The sequence below is a fragment of the Carettochelys insculpta genome, chromosome 6, assembly GCF_033958435.1.
Source record: "Carettochelys insculpta isolate YL-2023 chromosome 6, ASM3395843v1, whole genome shotgun sequence".
Taxonomy (NCBI): Eukaryota; Metazoa; Chordata; order Testudines; family Carettochelyidae; genus Carettochelys; species Carettochelys insculpta.
In genome coordinates this window covers 39,103,113-39,117,311 of record NC_134142.1, presented here as the reverse complement: position 1 = coordinate 39,117,311, position 14,199 = coordinate 39,103,113, and the positions used below count along the sequence as shown (strand labels likewise).

At 38.6% G+C, this 14,199-nt stretch overlaps 1 protein-coding gene across 1 annotated transcript in view; it reads right to left on the bottom strand.

Annotated features, from left to right (window-relative positions):
* Positions 1–14,199, bottom strand: part of CEP128 (centrosomal protein 128) — a 315,311-nt gene that overhangs the window by 206,531 nt on the left and 94,581 nt on the right. The window contains exons 14-15 of the mRNA XM_074998779.1: positions 12,849–13,499; positions 9,216–9,380 (exon numbers count right to left, since the gene is read on the bottom strand). Of these exons, the coding sequence (XP_074854880.1) occupies positions 9,216–9,380; positions 12,849–13,499 (816 nt within the window). The remainder of the gene's footprint in view (positions 1–9,215; positions 9,381–12,848; positions 13,500–14,199) is intronic.

Below are 14,199 nucleotides of genomic sequence, written 5' to 3'. Positions count from 1 at the left end.
CCTTTTTGCTAGTGAACTTTTTTTATTTTTATAAATTTGACTACAGCATGGTAAAATTCATCTAAAGAGAGTTACAAACAGCTCTTGGTCACAGTGAACCCCAGTTTACCATTCTGTAGTGAACTGACCATCCTGTACAAAGAGAAAGATATTTAACTCACTGATATTTTCTAACATTGTAAAAGGATCAGCAATCTTGAACAGCTGGTCTGAGTTCATCCAAAGAACACAGTGGTAAGTATAAAATCATGCCCCCCTCGCCCCTCCAGGAAATCTTTGGGGTTGGTAAAAGACAATTTGGAGGTCTCATTTTCTTTCTTTCCTTCTTGTCCATGTGGCAAACAGATTGTGCCTGACATTAAAATTTGAAGCCCAAACAACACTTGCTATAACAAAATTTGAAAGTTACTGGAATCAAACAGTAAGACATGACACTTGTAAGCCAAAGTTTTACCATTATTTTTGTAGCAGAGGGACTGAATACTATTTCAAATCCTAAATAATTTCCTGCAAGATGCTAAGTTTTTTCCTTTTTAACTTTTCTGTGAATCTGGATATATGATATTGACTTTTATGTCATGAAAATGAGGATCAAAGTCTTCCATTCACCATTTTGCCATTTTAACAGTATTAATTTAAGTTCTGACAACATACTTGGCTCTGTTCAAGATAAATTCAATCACCATCTGTGCAAAGAAATCTCTCCTTGAAATTAAATGTCCTGGAATAAGAAAAAGAACAGAAGTGTCTCTCATGGTATACTAACAGCTTTTATTGGAATATACTCACATGATGAAGAATGCAGTAAAAAAGCTGTTATGTGAAGAGGAAATTGGAAGCCAAAGTGAAGAAATAGAAGACAATATAACAAAAGACCTCAGAAGCCAAAGACAGACAATTATGTGTTTGAAAAAAGAACTTTGGAAAGTACAGAAAAACTTGGTAGACTTAAAAAAAAAAAAAAAGGTGATAAAATATTGAAAACAGTCCAAATGGATGAGAATACCTGACAACATAAATGCTCAAAAATTAAGGTGTTGTAGTTGTCGGCATGAGGGGGTGCACTTCTGGATTTTCTGTGCTAGTGCCATAGAGAAACCGTAAAGCAGGAAGTTAAATATATCCTTCTTCCCTTTCCATACCATTCAGATACACCAAAAGAGAAAACAATTAGATTCTTTGATAGGAATAAAGTTGAACACAATAAAAAAGAATCCAGGAAGCCGGTTTATGGTTTAATCTTATGTCCGCTTGGAAACTGAAGCAAGTTTAAAGCATGTCAAAGTTTGTTGAACAGTTTTTTTTTCAGAGGGATAGCTGTGTTAATCTATAGCTTCACAAATAACGAGCAATCCTGTATCACTTTAAAGACTGTTTTTATTTTTTCAGGACACAACACTTGTGATCCTTGAGCTGCACGGGTTACCTGCTTTTTCCCGGCTGGCTGCATTTAACTTTGGTCTCAGGTCATTCAGGGATTTACTTACCTCAGAGGTCACCATACTTCCCATGAGAAACTGATTTGTTTGCACTCTGCAGGGCAGCCTAATTGGAAGCTCTGCTGGTAACTCTGACATATCACTCTCTGTTACATACTCAGGCCTGATCTACACTATGAGGAAAAATTTATTTTAGATAGGCAAATCCAGCTACAAGAATTGCATAAAGACTAGAGTACCAGTGAGCATGGCCAGTGGGACATAACTATGGGGTGTGTTTAGCTGAGAGTTTATGTTTTATATATTTGTACTGTGGTGGACGTAAAGTGCTCTGAAGCAGTTGAAAGAGTATATTACACATGTGCTAAATTAACCAACACTGCAGATTTGTTGCAGCTTTCCTGGTCCCAGGATATGGCAGGTATAAAGCAGGTGAGGTAACATCTTCCACTGGATCAACCGACGTTGAATCAACGTCCGTTGATATGAGTCAAGCATTCAAGTTCACACAGAGCTTGTCAAAGAAACCTGTAAGTGCAAACTTTGGCTCTCTAATCAACAGTTGTTGGTCCAAAAAAGACATTACCTCACCTACATTGCCTCTTACAGTGTTTTCAGATCACAGTAGCACATAAGAAACTTCTGAAAAACCCTAAGCTCCCTAAAATCTTCTCAGAGACTTGAGAACAGGCAATTTTTGAACACCATCATAATAAGATGATGATCAATGACAAAAAATCTGCAGGACTAATGGTTCTCTCCATATCCTCCCCACAAGCCTTGATTGTAATCTTCAGCTTTTGAAACAAAACACAGTAATAATATTTATATATCAACACCAAGAAACTACTGTACAGCGTTTACCAGGAACTAGCTCATCACCAAACAATTTGTATTTATAGTAATTAAGTCATATTTAAAACTACCTCACCACAGAAGAAAGAATGAATTTATCTACTTTGGTACTAACCTAGTACCAATAACATAATTTTGCTTTGAAAAATGTGAAAAAAGTGATCTGTACTTATGTTTTACCTGTGAACACCATCTGAAAAGTTTTAAAATTAAATTAGCATTCACAAGCCTACAGTTCATATTTGACTTACTGAAAAAGTCAACCATTTGTAATATTAGTTTGATGGAACATCAGTGTAATAAATGGCAAATCCATTTCAAAATTGTGTGTGGTGCTCTCTCTCATTTGCATGTTAGGATTCAGTTTCACTGGCAGAATTCTGTGGATAGGTCTTCACTGTTATTAAACACCCACGGCTGGCTTGGGCTATAGGGCTACAATACTGCAGTGCGGATCCCTATGCTCAGCCTAAGATATGGAACTTTGTAAGGGAGGGAACGTCCCAGAGCTTGGGATCCAGCTTAAGCCTGGATATCTATACTGCAGCTTTATAATCCCACAGCCTGAAGCCACTAAGCCTGATTGGTTGACATGGGCCAGTGATGAGTATATTATTGTAGACATACATTGTTGTTCCGTTTTAGGCTACACAAGGGATGAAGTAGGTCAGAATTTAGGCTGATCAAAAAAAGATGAATTAAGAACACTTACATGGCACCTGCTCAGATTATGCTTCCTAATATTGTCCAGAACTGTAAGTCTAATTTCTTTGATCAGCAAAAACTTTATGAAATATTTCAACAAAATAAAAGCTTGCCAGTGAAAAAAATTCAAAAACTATGAATTCTATTGGAGGAAAATGAAAAACATTTAATTTAGAAAATATCAGTTTGACCATATAGTCTATATTTTTTTCCTCACCTTTACTCTTTTGGAAAACTGTGTGAAAAAATGTTTAATACCCTTTTTCTACAACTATTGTGCTCTGAGCTGTGTTGCTCACTTCCATCCTACTTCAGGTATTCATGTGCACCAGTGTTGAAGATTTCTCTCAATGGTATCCACCAGGACAACACATCTACTTTTGGCTGCCACGCAATAATATAAACGGTGGTTCCACTCCAATGCCACTCAGTTCCTTCTTACCAGACAAATTCCAATATAGAAGGGAAGAAGTGTGTGTCATAGAATGAACATGTGCAATACATGTGAAAGATAAAACAACTACAGCTAAGTTAATAACTGTTTTTTCTTCTTTTAGGCCAGGTCTACACTAGACCTTAAAGTTGATCGTAGCTACACAATTCCAGCTATGACAACTGCATAGCTGGAATCGATGTATCTATGACTGACTTATCTGGACATCCTCACTGAGGGAGGTTAATGGGAAGAACTCTCCCATCAAGCTCACTCCTTGCGAGAATGATAGTTACAGTTCTATTTTATGGGTACCCAATAGGTCGATCTCCCAGGTAGCGTACATGCATCGTTAGTAAATTAACCCGTCTATGCCACTTCAGGTGACTCATAAGCAGGGATTTGGAGAATAAAGTCCTGGTTCTCAGTGTTGTGTGCTGTTATTTAGCTGCAATTTACCCCAAATGTCTTCTAAGCACCCAGTAAACAGTGGAAATGCTAGCACATTACCAGCAAATACTGACCTCCCGTCGTCCATCAAAGTCTCTTATCCAGCACCAGTCAAGTCCCAAAGGTGCCAGACGAAAGAGGTTCAACTTGTAGAACTTTGACTAGAGGAAGTATATTGGCAATGACATATAATAACTATATGGATGACAAGAAGATCTGCTTTGTGACTGAAAGGCCTTTCATTCTACCTGCAACTAAGATGAACAACTGTACTGACAACCTAAAAGGCCTATTTAATTGAAAGCTATGTCCCTTCTCAGTCTCCTCTTTTCCAGATTAACCAATTGCATTTCTTTTCCCCTTCCCTCATAGATCATGTCTTCTAGAACTTTAATTTTTTTTGCTCTTCTTTGGACCATCTCCAATTTGTTCACATTTTTTTTAAATGTAGAGCAGAGCACTGGACATAATACTCAGTTGAGGCCTAAATCAGCACAGATTAGAGTGGACATATAAGTAAACCTAAATATTGATGTAAAATTGTTAATGATAAAATTGTACTGTATTCTCATGTGAGATTACAACATACGTGCCTTCACTGTTGCTGACTTTTAGAAGATATCAAAAATTATTTTCATATACATTATTTTTATTCTCATTATTATGGTAGTTTTTTAGGACTAACCACTGGGGCACAACTGTCCTAGGCACTATATAAACATGGTAGTAGACAGTCCCTCCTCTAAAATCTGAAAAGTCCCTCCTTGCAAATCTAACTACACATAATGTTCGGCAAACAAACTAACGTAAAATTATGGTTTGGTTCAAGCTAAGGAAACTCAGGAGATCTCTTTTTTTGTCAACTAAAGACAGACAATTATCAAGGAAGATACCATCATTTCGGTCAAAAAAGTCCACTAGTGTTTAAACAGGCTCTGAAATACAGTTTTACAACTTCTGTTTTGCTGTAAGTAAGTCTTTATTATTTTCTTTTATGCTATGTTCTGAAAGGTGTACATCATTGTTAGTTGTTGTGACATCCTTTGTACAGAGCGTTTGCTAGGAATCTAATCACAAGTTGTAAATGCTATCAAGAGTAGCTCGTAAATCAACAAACCATTTGGTCTACAGGCAAACAAACCAATGAGATTGTCTTATCAGAAATCATGTCTTTCCTCTTGCACAAGAAGCCTGTTTGGTATAGAGATGATCTTATCTCAAGGAAGCAGACTTTTTTTTCTTTTTCTTACAGGCATAGATATCTTACAGAATCCTGACTTTAAAAGAACATTAAAGCTATTCACTGTTGAAGAGAAGTAACAGTCAAGATGTGTTCTCAAAGAAATAAACAGTCATCAGTTTAAACCTCCAACATTTTAGGAATATTGTTATTGGAACTGTTTGTACTACAAGTGAGAACTCAGCTTGGACGTCAGAGGTAAAAGTTCAGAAAATTTTGCCAAAGTGGTAGAGGTGTTAAATGTGCATCTGCTAACCAGGGCTTACAGTAAGCTGAAATCCCATGTTGAGTATAACTTCCTCCCAAATGAGTCTAGCCTTTTGGCTTCTTCATTCTTCTGTGAAGATCCCTGGAATCCCTGGCATTCCCTGTGATTTACTGTGTCAACTATGAATGAATCTGGTGGAGGATGTGTTTACAGATGCTCATACCCTCTGGAGGGATCAAAATGGCATCTTTCATTCTGCTTAGCTGTGAGGTGATGAAGGATGGGGTTTGCCACAAAGTTTTATTGTTCTCAGATTTTTTTTTAAACACATGGTAGAGCAAGTTGAGAAGGTTGAGAGTAGAACACAACATCAACCATTGGGTCTGAATCCTCAGTGACCTCTCCCGCCTTTATGCACAGTAACTGTTGTAGAGCTTTGAAGTCCTCTAACTCTGGTGCTACCACAGCATTGGCTAGAGTCTTATCAGGTGAGGACAAAGACGATGGTGCCAAAGTTACCACATATTCTGCAACAGCCTGCATTGTCTCATACTGTACATTCCCCAATGCTAAGGGGATTACTAACAGTGCTGATGGTGCTGCAAAAGCACTTGATGCCAGGATCTGGTAACTTAACAGCACCAGACTGTCTGTGTGCACCAACAATGAACAATCTACACACGGATCCTCTTATACCAGCACCAGAGCTCTGGTCAACTGCACGGTACCTGGAATGGCTACTACCATCAACAGTATGAATGTGGTAGGTGTTGGTAAAGGAGCAGATGCCACGGTCACTGATGGCATGGGAGAAAAGAGATCCACTGGAATAGCCCTTGAGGTTGATGAAAAGCCTAGGGGGTTCAGAAGGGCCACTGCAGCATTGCAGAGGCCACTGAGGCAAGCAATAAGAAAGTTCTTGCCTAGACCTTGATCACCTTGAGCTGCATCAAGAGCAGTAAGAGTCCAATTGTGATGCCAATGTCTCTGACTCATAGAACTATGGCAGCACTAAGGCTCTATGAACAGAGCAGTGGTGCTCAGTAATCTACTGAGGTCTCTACTCAGCACCTGAGGATGTTATGGGCTCGGCAACGGGGAGCATCTCAACATTATTGACCGCTTTACCCTCGATATGACCTGTGTTTTTTTCCTGCAGGCTTTCCTCTTGATATGACCTGTTGTGCCAGAGGCATCAGTGATTTCTCACAACAAGGCAAAGAGAAATGTGCCATGGCAGTCATGAGCTCTTTAGTCACCTGGAATTCCTCGCGAGTTGAGGGAGTTTTCAGTGGGTTTGGCAACCTGCGTGTGACTGCAGACTTGACCTGCCCTCTGAGAGGTGTCAATGCTCACCTGGATTGGTGGCCCTCTGGGGGTGGCAATTCCACTGCAGTAGAGGAGGAATGGTTATCTGGCTTCCTCCTTTTTTGTGGCACCAGCAATCAGACAGGTTGCCTACCTGGGGATTGTTTAGAGCATGTGTGGTGGTGCCTTGGGGCATCTTTCTTTGTACTACTGAGGATGTACTTGACGCCTTATCTCTGGGCCCAGGGTTAGATTATGGGCGCAGAGCCTTCTCCATCAGAAGAACTTAAAGCTGCTGTTCTTTTTTGCTTAGAGTTCTGAGTCTGAACTCTACTGATGTGGCAACGATCCTTTTGGTGACCTTCTCCTAGACAATGGAAGCAAGAGGAGTGTGGGTTGCTTTTCAGCATGTGCCTAGAGCAGTCTGTGCACGTTTTAACCATCATGACTGTGGCATGCCACATTTCCAAGCGTAATAGGGAAAAATGCCCCAGGGATTTGGAGGGAACCTGGTGAAACTAGCAATCTAACATGCTAACTAATATAAATGTATACACTAATCAAGAACAACTATAACAGGAAAAACTTTGTTCAGTAATAGGGAAAAAAGGTGTGCCTGCAAAGTAAGAGCTACAGGAGTTCCAGCCTGCCATCCCTGGAGTTGAGAAAGGGAGGGGTCATCAGGGCACTGCATTGGATGCCATGAAGGTGCCACTGCAGGAGACACACAGACCAACCCTATAGATAGAGCTATTGGAAATACTTCTAGTCAACGTGAATGCATGCATGTACACACCTAATTGAAATACACATGAACAAGCAGTCAAAGAGGAACAATTATGAGGACTTAGAGTATCGTTTGTTTCTTTAAAGTATCATTTTTTAGAAATTTAAAAAAAATACTTGATGCTCAAACACTTAGAACACTTTCTTTACTTCATACTAACCTTTTCCATTTGGTCATGATACCATTATCATTAAGAAAATATTCTTCTACAAAACCCACATTTTCAGATAGCTTTTCAAGAAAATCACCCTTTGAACTGAAATGCCTTGTGTTTCTTTCTGCACTCAGAATTGAGTTTTTCTTATAAACTTGGGCAAAATTCTATTTGCTGTCCTTTAAATATTCAAGCATGAAAAGACTTTAGCCAAGTTATTTTAAATTATTTTTACTGTTTTCAGATAACTTTATACTTACACAACCTTAAACTTGATTTGGAATTCTTAGCATTACCCAACAAATTTAAGGACAAAATAAGGAAGAATAATTTATCCACTCAAAGCAATAGATGAGTTAAAAAGAGCTGTGAGCTACCCGCATGGAAATCTGGAAGAATGCAAGTCGCTATTCTAGCAGAAAGTCATCTGCACTTTTGTTGTAAGGCTAGTTATGATCAGGAGCTCACTTTGACATATTTGAAAGTCAGCACTGTCAGCAACATCATGCTGTACTTCACACGAATGCCAAGCCAGTATGAAAGCACTCACTTCACCCAACCATATTTAACTTGCTTCATGTAATATAATCATAGCCTAAACTAGAACGGCTGCAAGTATTCTCCCATAACTTACATATATTATTTGACAATCTAAAACCATTGGATCTGACTGCTGTATTTAGATGAATACTGGGCAGTATATATCAAATGTCCAAAACAAAAAAAGCAATCATGTAGCCCTTTAAAGGCTAACAGAATAATTTATTAGGTGATGAGCTTCCGTGGGACAGATCCACTTCTTACAACAACATATCAAGCACAGAGGTCCAAAAATAAAAAAACAAAAAAACAAAAAAAGAGCTGTCCCACGAAAGCTCACCTAATAAACTATTTTGCTAGTCTTTTAAGTGCTATTTGACTGCTTTTTGTTTTGATAGTGCATAGACTAGCATGGCTTTCTCTCTGTTACTAGGTCCAAAAATAGTTATCAAGATTGACAAATCAGAAAAATTGTTATCAAGGTTGGCAAATCAGAAGAGCAGAGAGACGGGGTGAGGAGGGTTGAGGTGGGGAAGTTAAGAGTGAGGTCAAACATCAAAGTATGTAAAAGAGTCCTTATAATGGGTCAGGTAATTGCTGTCCCTGTTCAAACCACTTGTTAATGTGTTGAATTTGAATACGAATATCAGTTCTGATCTTTCTCTCTGTTGACAGTTGTCAAAGTCCCTTTTCAGTAGAACACAAACTCTCTTGTCTTTACAGAGTGGCCCACTCCATTGAAGTGCTGCCTGAGAGGTTTGTGTATTTGGTGATTTTTGATATCTGCTCTATATCCACTCATTCTTAGTTGAGGAGTGTTTGCAGTCTGTCCAATGTACATGGTGCGTGGACCTTGTTGGCATATAGGACATATACAACAAAGAAACATGCCCGTGATTCTGTAATTAACATGGTTAGGTCCAGTGATGGTATCTCCAGAACACATATGTGGACAAAGTTGGTAACGGGGCTTGTTGCAAGGAAAAGTTCCAGGACAGTATTATTGTGGTATAGCCTGTGGTTGCAAGTGAGAATCCTTATAAGGTTGGGAGGTTAATACTAATCCTGGAATTGTGAGATTAGTATAACTGCTTACCTTTTCCTCTAATTCCTGCTTCACAAATTCATATTTCCGTCTAAGTTTTGTGTTCTCCTCTTCACTCTGGGTTAATTCTTCTGTCAGCTTATCACATTCAGTTTTCATCTTCTCCACCTGTCGACGCTGAGCTTTTACTACATTTTTGTCTTCTACAAGTTCTGTCTAATGGTAATGGAAAATAGAGGACACAGTCAGTACACAAGTTCTTCATAAATATTCCCAAATTCTGTAGCCCCAAATCCATATAAAAGATTAGGGGAAGATATCAATATTAAATCAGTTTCTAGAATTTTATTGGGATTACATTTCTAAAAGTAAGCGTCAGCATTGTATGTGCATATGTGCATAACACAGAAACTGGACCACTGTTTCTCTAGTCATAACTATATGATTTTATCACAGGCAGCATAACAGCTAATATACAAAGAAGCTTTTTCTATTACAAAGTGAATCTGTCATGAAGGTTATTCATAACCCAAAACCAGTTCAATGAGCTAAAGAGCACTGATGCCTGCAGTGTAATCTGTGGGATGCAATAAGACTTTGCAAGATCCAACAAATTTGGAGATTACTAAATGGACAACTTGTGTATTATGAAGCGCAACTTTTACACACTTGTCAACTTGATAGTGCTGTAGAAAAGCTCAATGTTAAAGAAATTAATGTTCCATTACTGAAATTCATTGGAAGCCTAAACCACTAAAAATGTGTTATTCTCATCATGAGGATCAGTACCACAAATCACTCATGCTTAAACGGAAATGGATGACTTAATGATCTTTTCACCTAGAATTTCTAGAAGTCTATGGTTTGAAAGCTATTAGTAGGGACACTTGTACAAAGATGCATTTTTTTGCCCTTTTAATTCTTTTCAGTTTTTTTATGTCAGACAGATTGAATAAAAAGGGTTACCCTTAAATGTAAAAGATTTATCTTTCCATAAAAAAGGAGAACTGAGATATGCAATAAAGATAATAGCAATTTGATGGCACTGGGTGGGGGAGCGCTAAGAAATTCTTCAGAAATTTGGCCTTACATTAAAAAAAATGCACAGTACTAATACGGGAAGCTCATTTGTTTGGGGAACAGTTATATTTTCATGGACCTTGGGATTGAGACTCAATAAGAACAAACTTGAAAAGTAAATTATCCCATTAGAGCAAGCAAAAAACCATTTCCATTTTAAGTGCATGCACAACATGGTGTCAACTCTCTTATATTCTCTGCACTGTGACTGTATTAAAGATTTGTACAGCTGGAGACAATCAACAAGACAATCCCTGGCCAGTATATGAATGGTGTGTATGTAAATAACACAGTGTATATTCTTTAAGTAAGTAGCACTAAGAATGTGTTTCATATGTAAGTCGCACATTATTATTATGCATAATTAGCTCATGGAGGCACTTTTGAGCAAGCCACTTAACTCCCAGTGCCTCGGCTTACTTGTCTTCAGAATGGAAACTGGTGGTGATTACAAGATTAAGACAGCATTGTAATTTCTACTTTAAGCAGAACTAAAAGCCTATCGCCTGCACAGCATGGGAGTCCATCAAGAATTGATTCCTTAGTGCAGGAACAGTGGGCTTCTCCCCAGCACAAGCCTCTCACACACATATCCTGGCCTGCCCCATGACAGGTTCCCTCATATATGCACACACACTTAACATTACCCATGCCCCACAGCCTCTCCTGCTGCACACACATTAACTCATTCCCCATTTACTTAATGCACCATACAGTAGCCCACCTATCACTAATATCTCAGTATCTTCCACATCAGCTATTTAAGTATAATCTTCAAAATTACACACTACAAGCACTATTCATTTACTTCAAAGTACCACCAATTCAAATGTCTAGGCAACATTCATTGCTAACTACTCTACGTGGCTAAAGATGGAAATTGCACATTAGGGCTACATCTACATGTGAAGCCTACTTCGAAGTAGCTTATTTCGATGTAGCGACATCGAAATAGGCTATTTCGATGAATAACGTCTACACGTCCTCCAGGGCTGGCAAAGTCGATGTTCAACTTCGACGTTGTGCAGCACCACATCGAAATAGGCGCAGCGAGGGAACGTCTACATGCCACAGTAGCACACATCGAAATAAGGGTGCCAGGCACAGCTGCAGATAGGGTCACAGGGCGGACTCAACAGCAAGCCGCTCCCTTAAAGGGCCCCTCACAGACACAGTTGCACTAAACAACACAAGATCCACAGAGCCGACAACTGGTTGCAGACCCTGTGCATGCAGCATGGATCCCCAGCTGCGGCAGCAGCAGCCAGAAGCCCTGGGCTAAGGGCTGCTGCACACGATGACCATAGAGCCCCGCACGGGCTGGAGAGAGAGCATCTCTCAACCCCTCAGCTGATGGCCGCCATGGCGGACCCCGCAATTTTGATGTTGCGGGACGCGCAACGACTACACGGTCCCTACTTCGACGTTGAACGTCGAAGTAGGGCGGTATTCCTATCCCCTCATGGGGTTAGCGGCTTCGATGTCTCGCCGCCTAACGTCGATGTTAACTTCGAAATAGCGCCCGACACGTGTAGCCGTGACGGGCGCTATTTCGAAGTTAGTGCTGCTACTTCGAAGTAGCGTGCACGTGTAGACATGGCTTAGGTGTGAAGAAAGAAGGAACTATTTGTATGTTATCCTACACTAGTTTACAACAAAAAAAGTAACAGATTGATCATATACATGTACAATCGAGCACTGAAAATTAACACAATTGTTCAGAGTATCCATTTCAATGTAAATACTCTTAAGTTTCATTCAGATTAGTCTTATGGAACATAAAATGTTCTTGTTTTCTTCATATTTAATCATTTAGCATAGAGTCAGCAGCAAATAAAATGCACTAAAATGTGAGCTTGTTTTCTAAATAAATTTAACAATCTGCTTCCTAAAATATTTTTATGGTACAGTTACTGAGATTATTTTCTTTATATAAGTTATATGGAAATTGTATACTTGAGAAATGCTTTACCAATGAGTTGTTAAAACTAACTTTGCAAATTTGAGATGCTATTATGATTCATATTCAGAAACTGTTCCTGGAGTGCCAGTGATGTTATTGCAGTTATTGTGCCATACACACACATCCAGACATGCAGCAACATCTGGAACATGATAGGTCCACATCATACCAGGGATAGCAGTTATAATGGCAGTAGTCACAGAGGTTGGCATCAGAAAGTGTTAAAATGCCAGTGCTTTACTTAGCCTGTTCTGTGCATTCTACAATCTAATTAACCAAAGTTACTGCTGTATTAATGAAGGCTTTTGTCCTAAAGATATTACACACAAGAGATCTTTCAACTTCAATACCTGTGAAATATGTACTGTTTTAGGTAATCATTTATCATCACATCTACCTTTGTTAGAACTTCAGAAACAGGTAAAAATTCCTCTTAAAAGCTTTCAGTGTCCCTGCAGCAGTAGTTCCTGATTTGCTACAAACCATTTCAGCCAGGCTAATTATGAATGAGCTGCTTTACTGATAGTTTTATGTTTTCTGAAGTGCTCAGAAATATATACAGATCTTTAAAAAATTTATACTTTAACTTCATCGACCAACAGAACAAATAATTCAACAGCAGAATTATTCAGCAAAGTTACCTTCAGCTTCCTAATATGGTTTTCTGCCTCTTCCTTTTCTTGCCTAAAGAGCTTCATCAGCTCTTGAATATTTCTCTCATGCTTGGCTTTCACATTCTGCAACTCTGATCTAAGATCTGCAAGCTCCTGCTGGTGAACATCTCTTTCCATCTTCAGTTGCCAGCTAGTTGTGATCATCTCTTCTTCCTTTGACTCCTGATGTTTGTGGAGGTCTGAGAAGCTCTTGAGAATCTCTTTCTTGGCTTTCTCTTCTTCTGCTAATCTGTTTGTCAGCTCTGCCCGAATAGCACTTAAATTCTTTATATCTGCTTGCATCTCTAACAATCTTGCCTGGTCTTTTTCACTGATCATGTTAGCTGTTTCAAGCTCTTCCTCTAAGCATTCTTTTTCATGTCTCATTTGGTTCTGTAGTAGGATTTGCTTTTGCAACTCACTCTCCAGTTTCTGTGCTGTGTCTTGGACTTCCCTGAACTCTTGCTCAAGAGCTATCTGTTGAGACTTGGTTTCACTGAGCTTTACCTCCTTACATCGAAGTTCCTCTTCTTGCTGGGCTCTTTTTGTAAGTACATCATTCAGCTCCTTCTGAAGGTTTTCTATTTGATGTATTGCAGAAAGGAGCTGACCCTTTAGGTCATCCTTTTCTTTAAGGACCTAGGAAATATGAAAAAAAAAAAATAAATAAAATCTTACCTAAAAATTCATCAGACCAAAATTTGGTGCAAAGTATGCTGCTTGAAAGTAAGAAATAAACTTCCTGTTGTGAGAACAGAAAATATTTATAGATTATGTCCATGATTCAAAGGTACTTGGGAATTTAACTAACTTTAAACATGCAAGTAACTGCACCAAATCACTAAGACTAATTGAAAACTTAAGGATAGGTGTGTGCATACATAATTGATTAAATAGGGACCAATTTGAATCACTCTTCCCTTTTTCCCATCTTCTTTGCAGTCTGAGATATACCACTTCTATGGGACTAATACTATGGAAGAAAGAAAAATGCATAGCAACAAAGCAGAGAGACTACCTTATGGGTATCTTAATATAGATTCTTCAGTATTTTGCATTGCAAGGATGCTATTTGACCAACAATTTTATATTACCACTATTTCTTCTTCCAATATCTGTTTGAATTATAAAATAATTTTTAAGAACTCCCTCCCAAAAGTATATGGAAACTTACTGTACTTTGTGATACTGATAAAGAGTGTCACTATCTTCAGGGGAAGCAATGATAAGAACTTGTATGAAGTTTGTCTATATCACATTATATCCAGTACTAGGTGTTTTTGTTTGTTTGTTTTTAAATTCTTAAAAGTAGTTAAGGAGTTATTTATGTTTGACACAA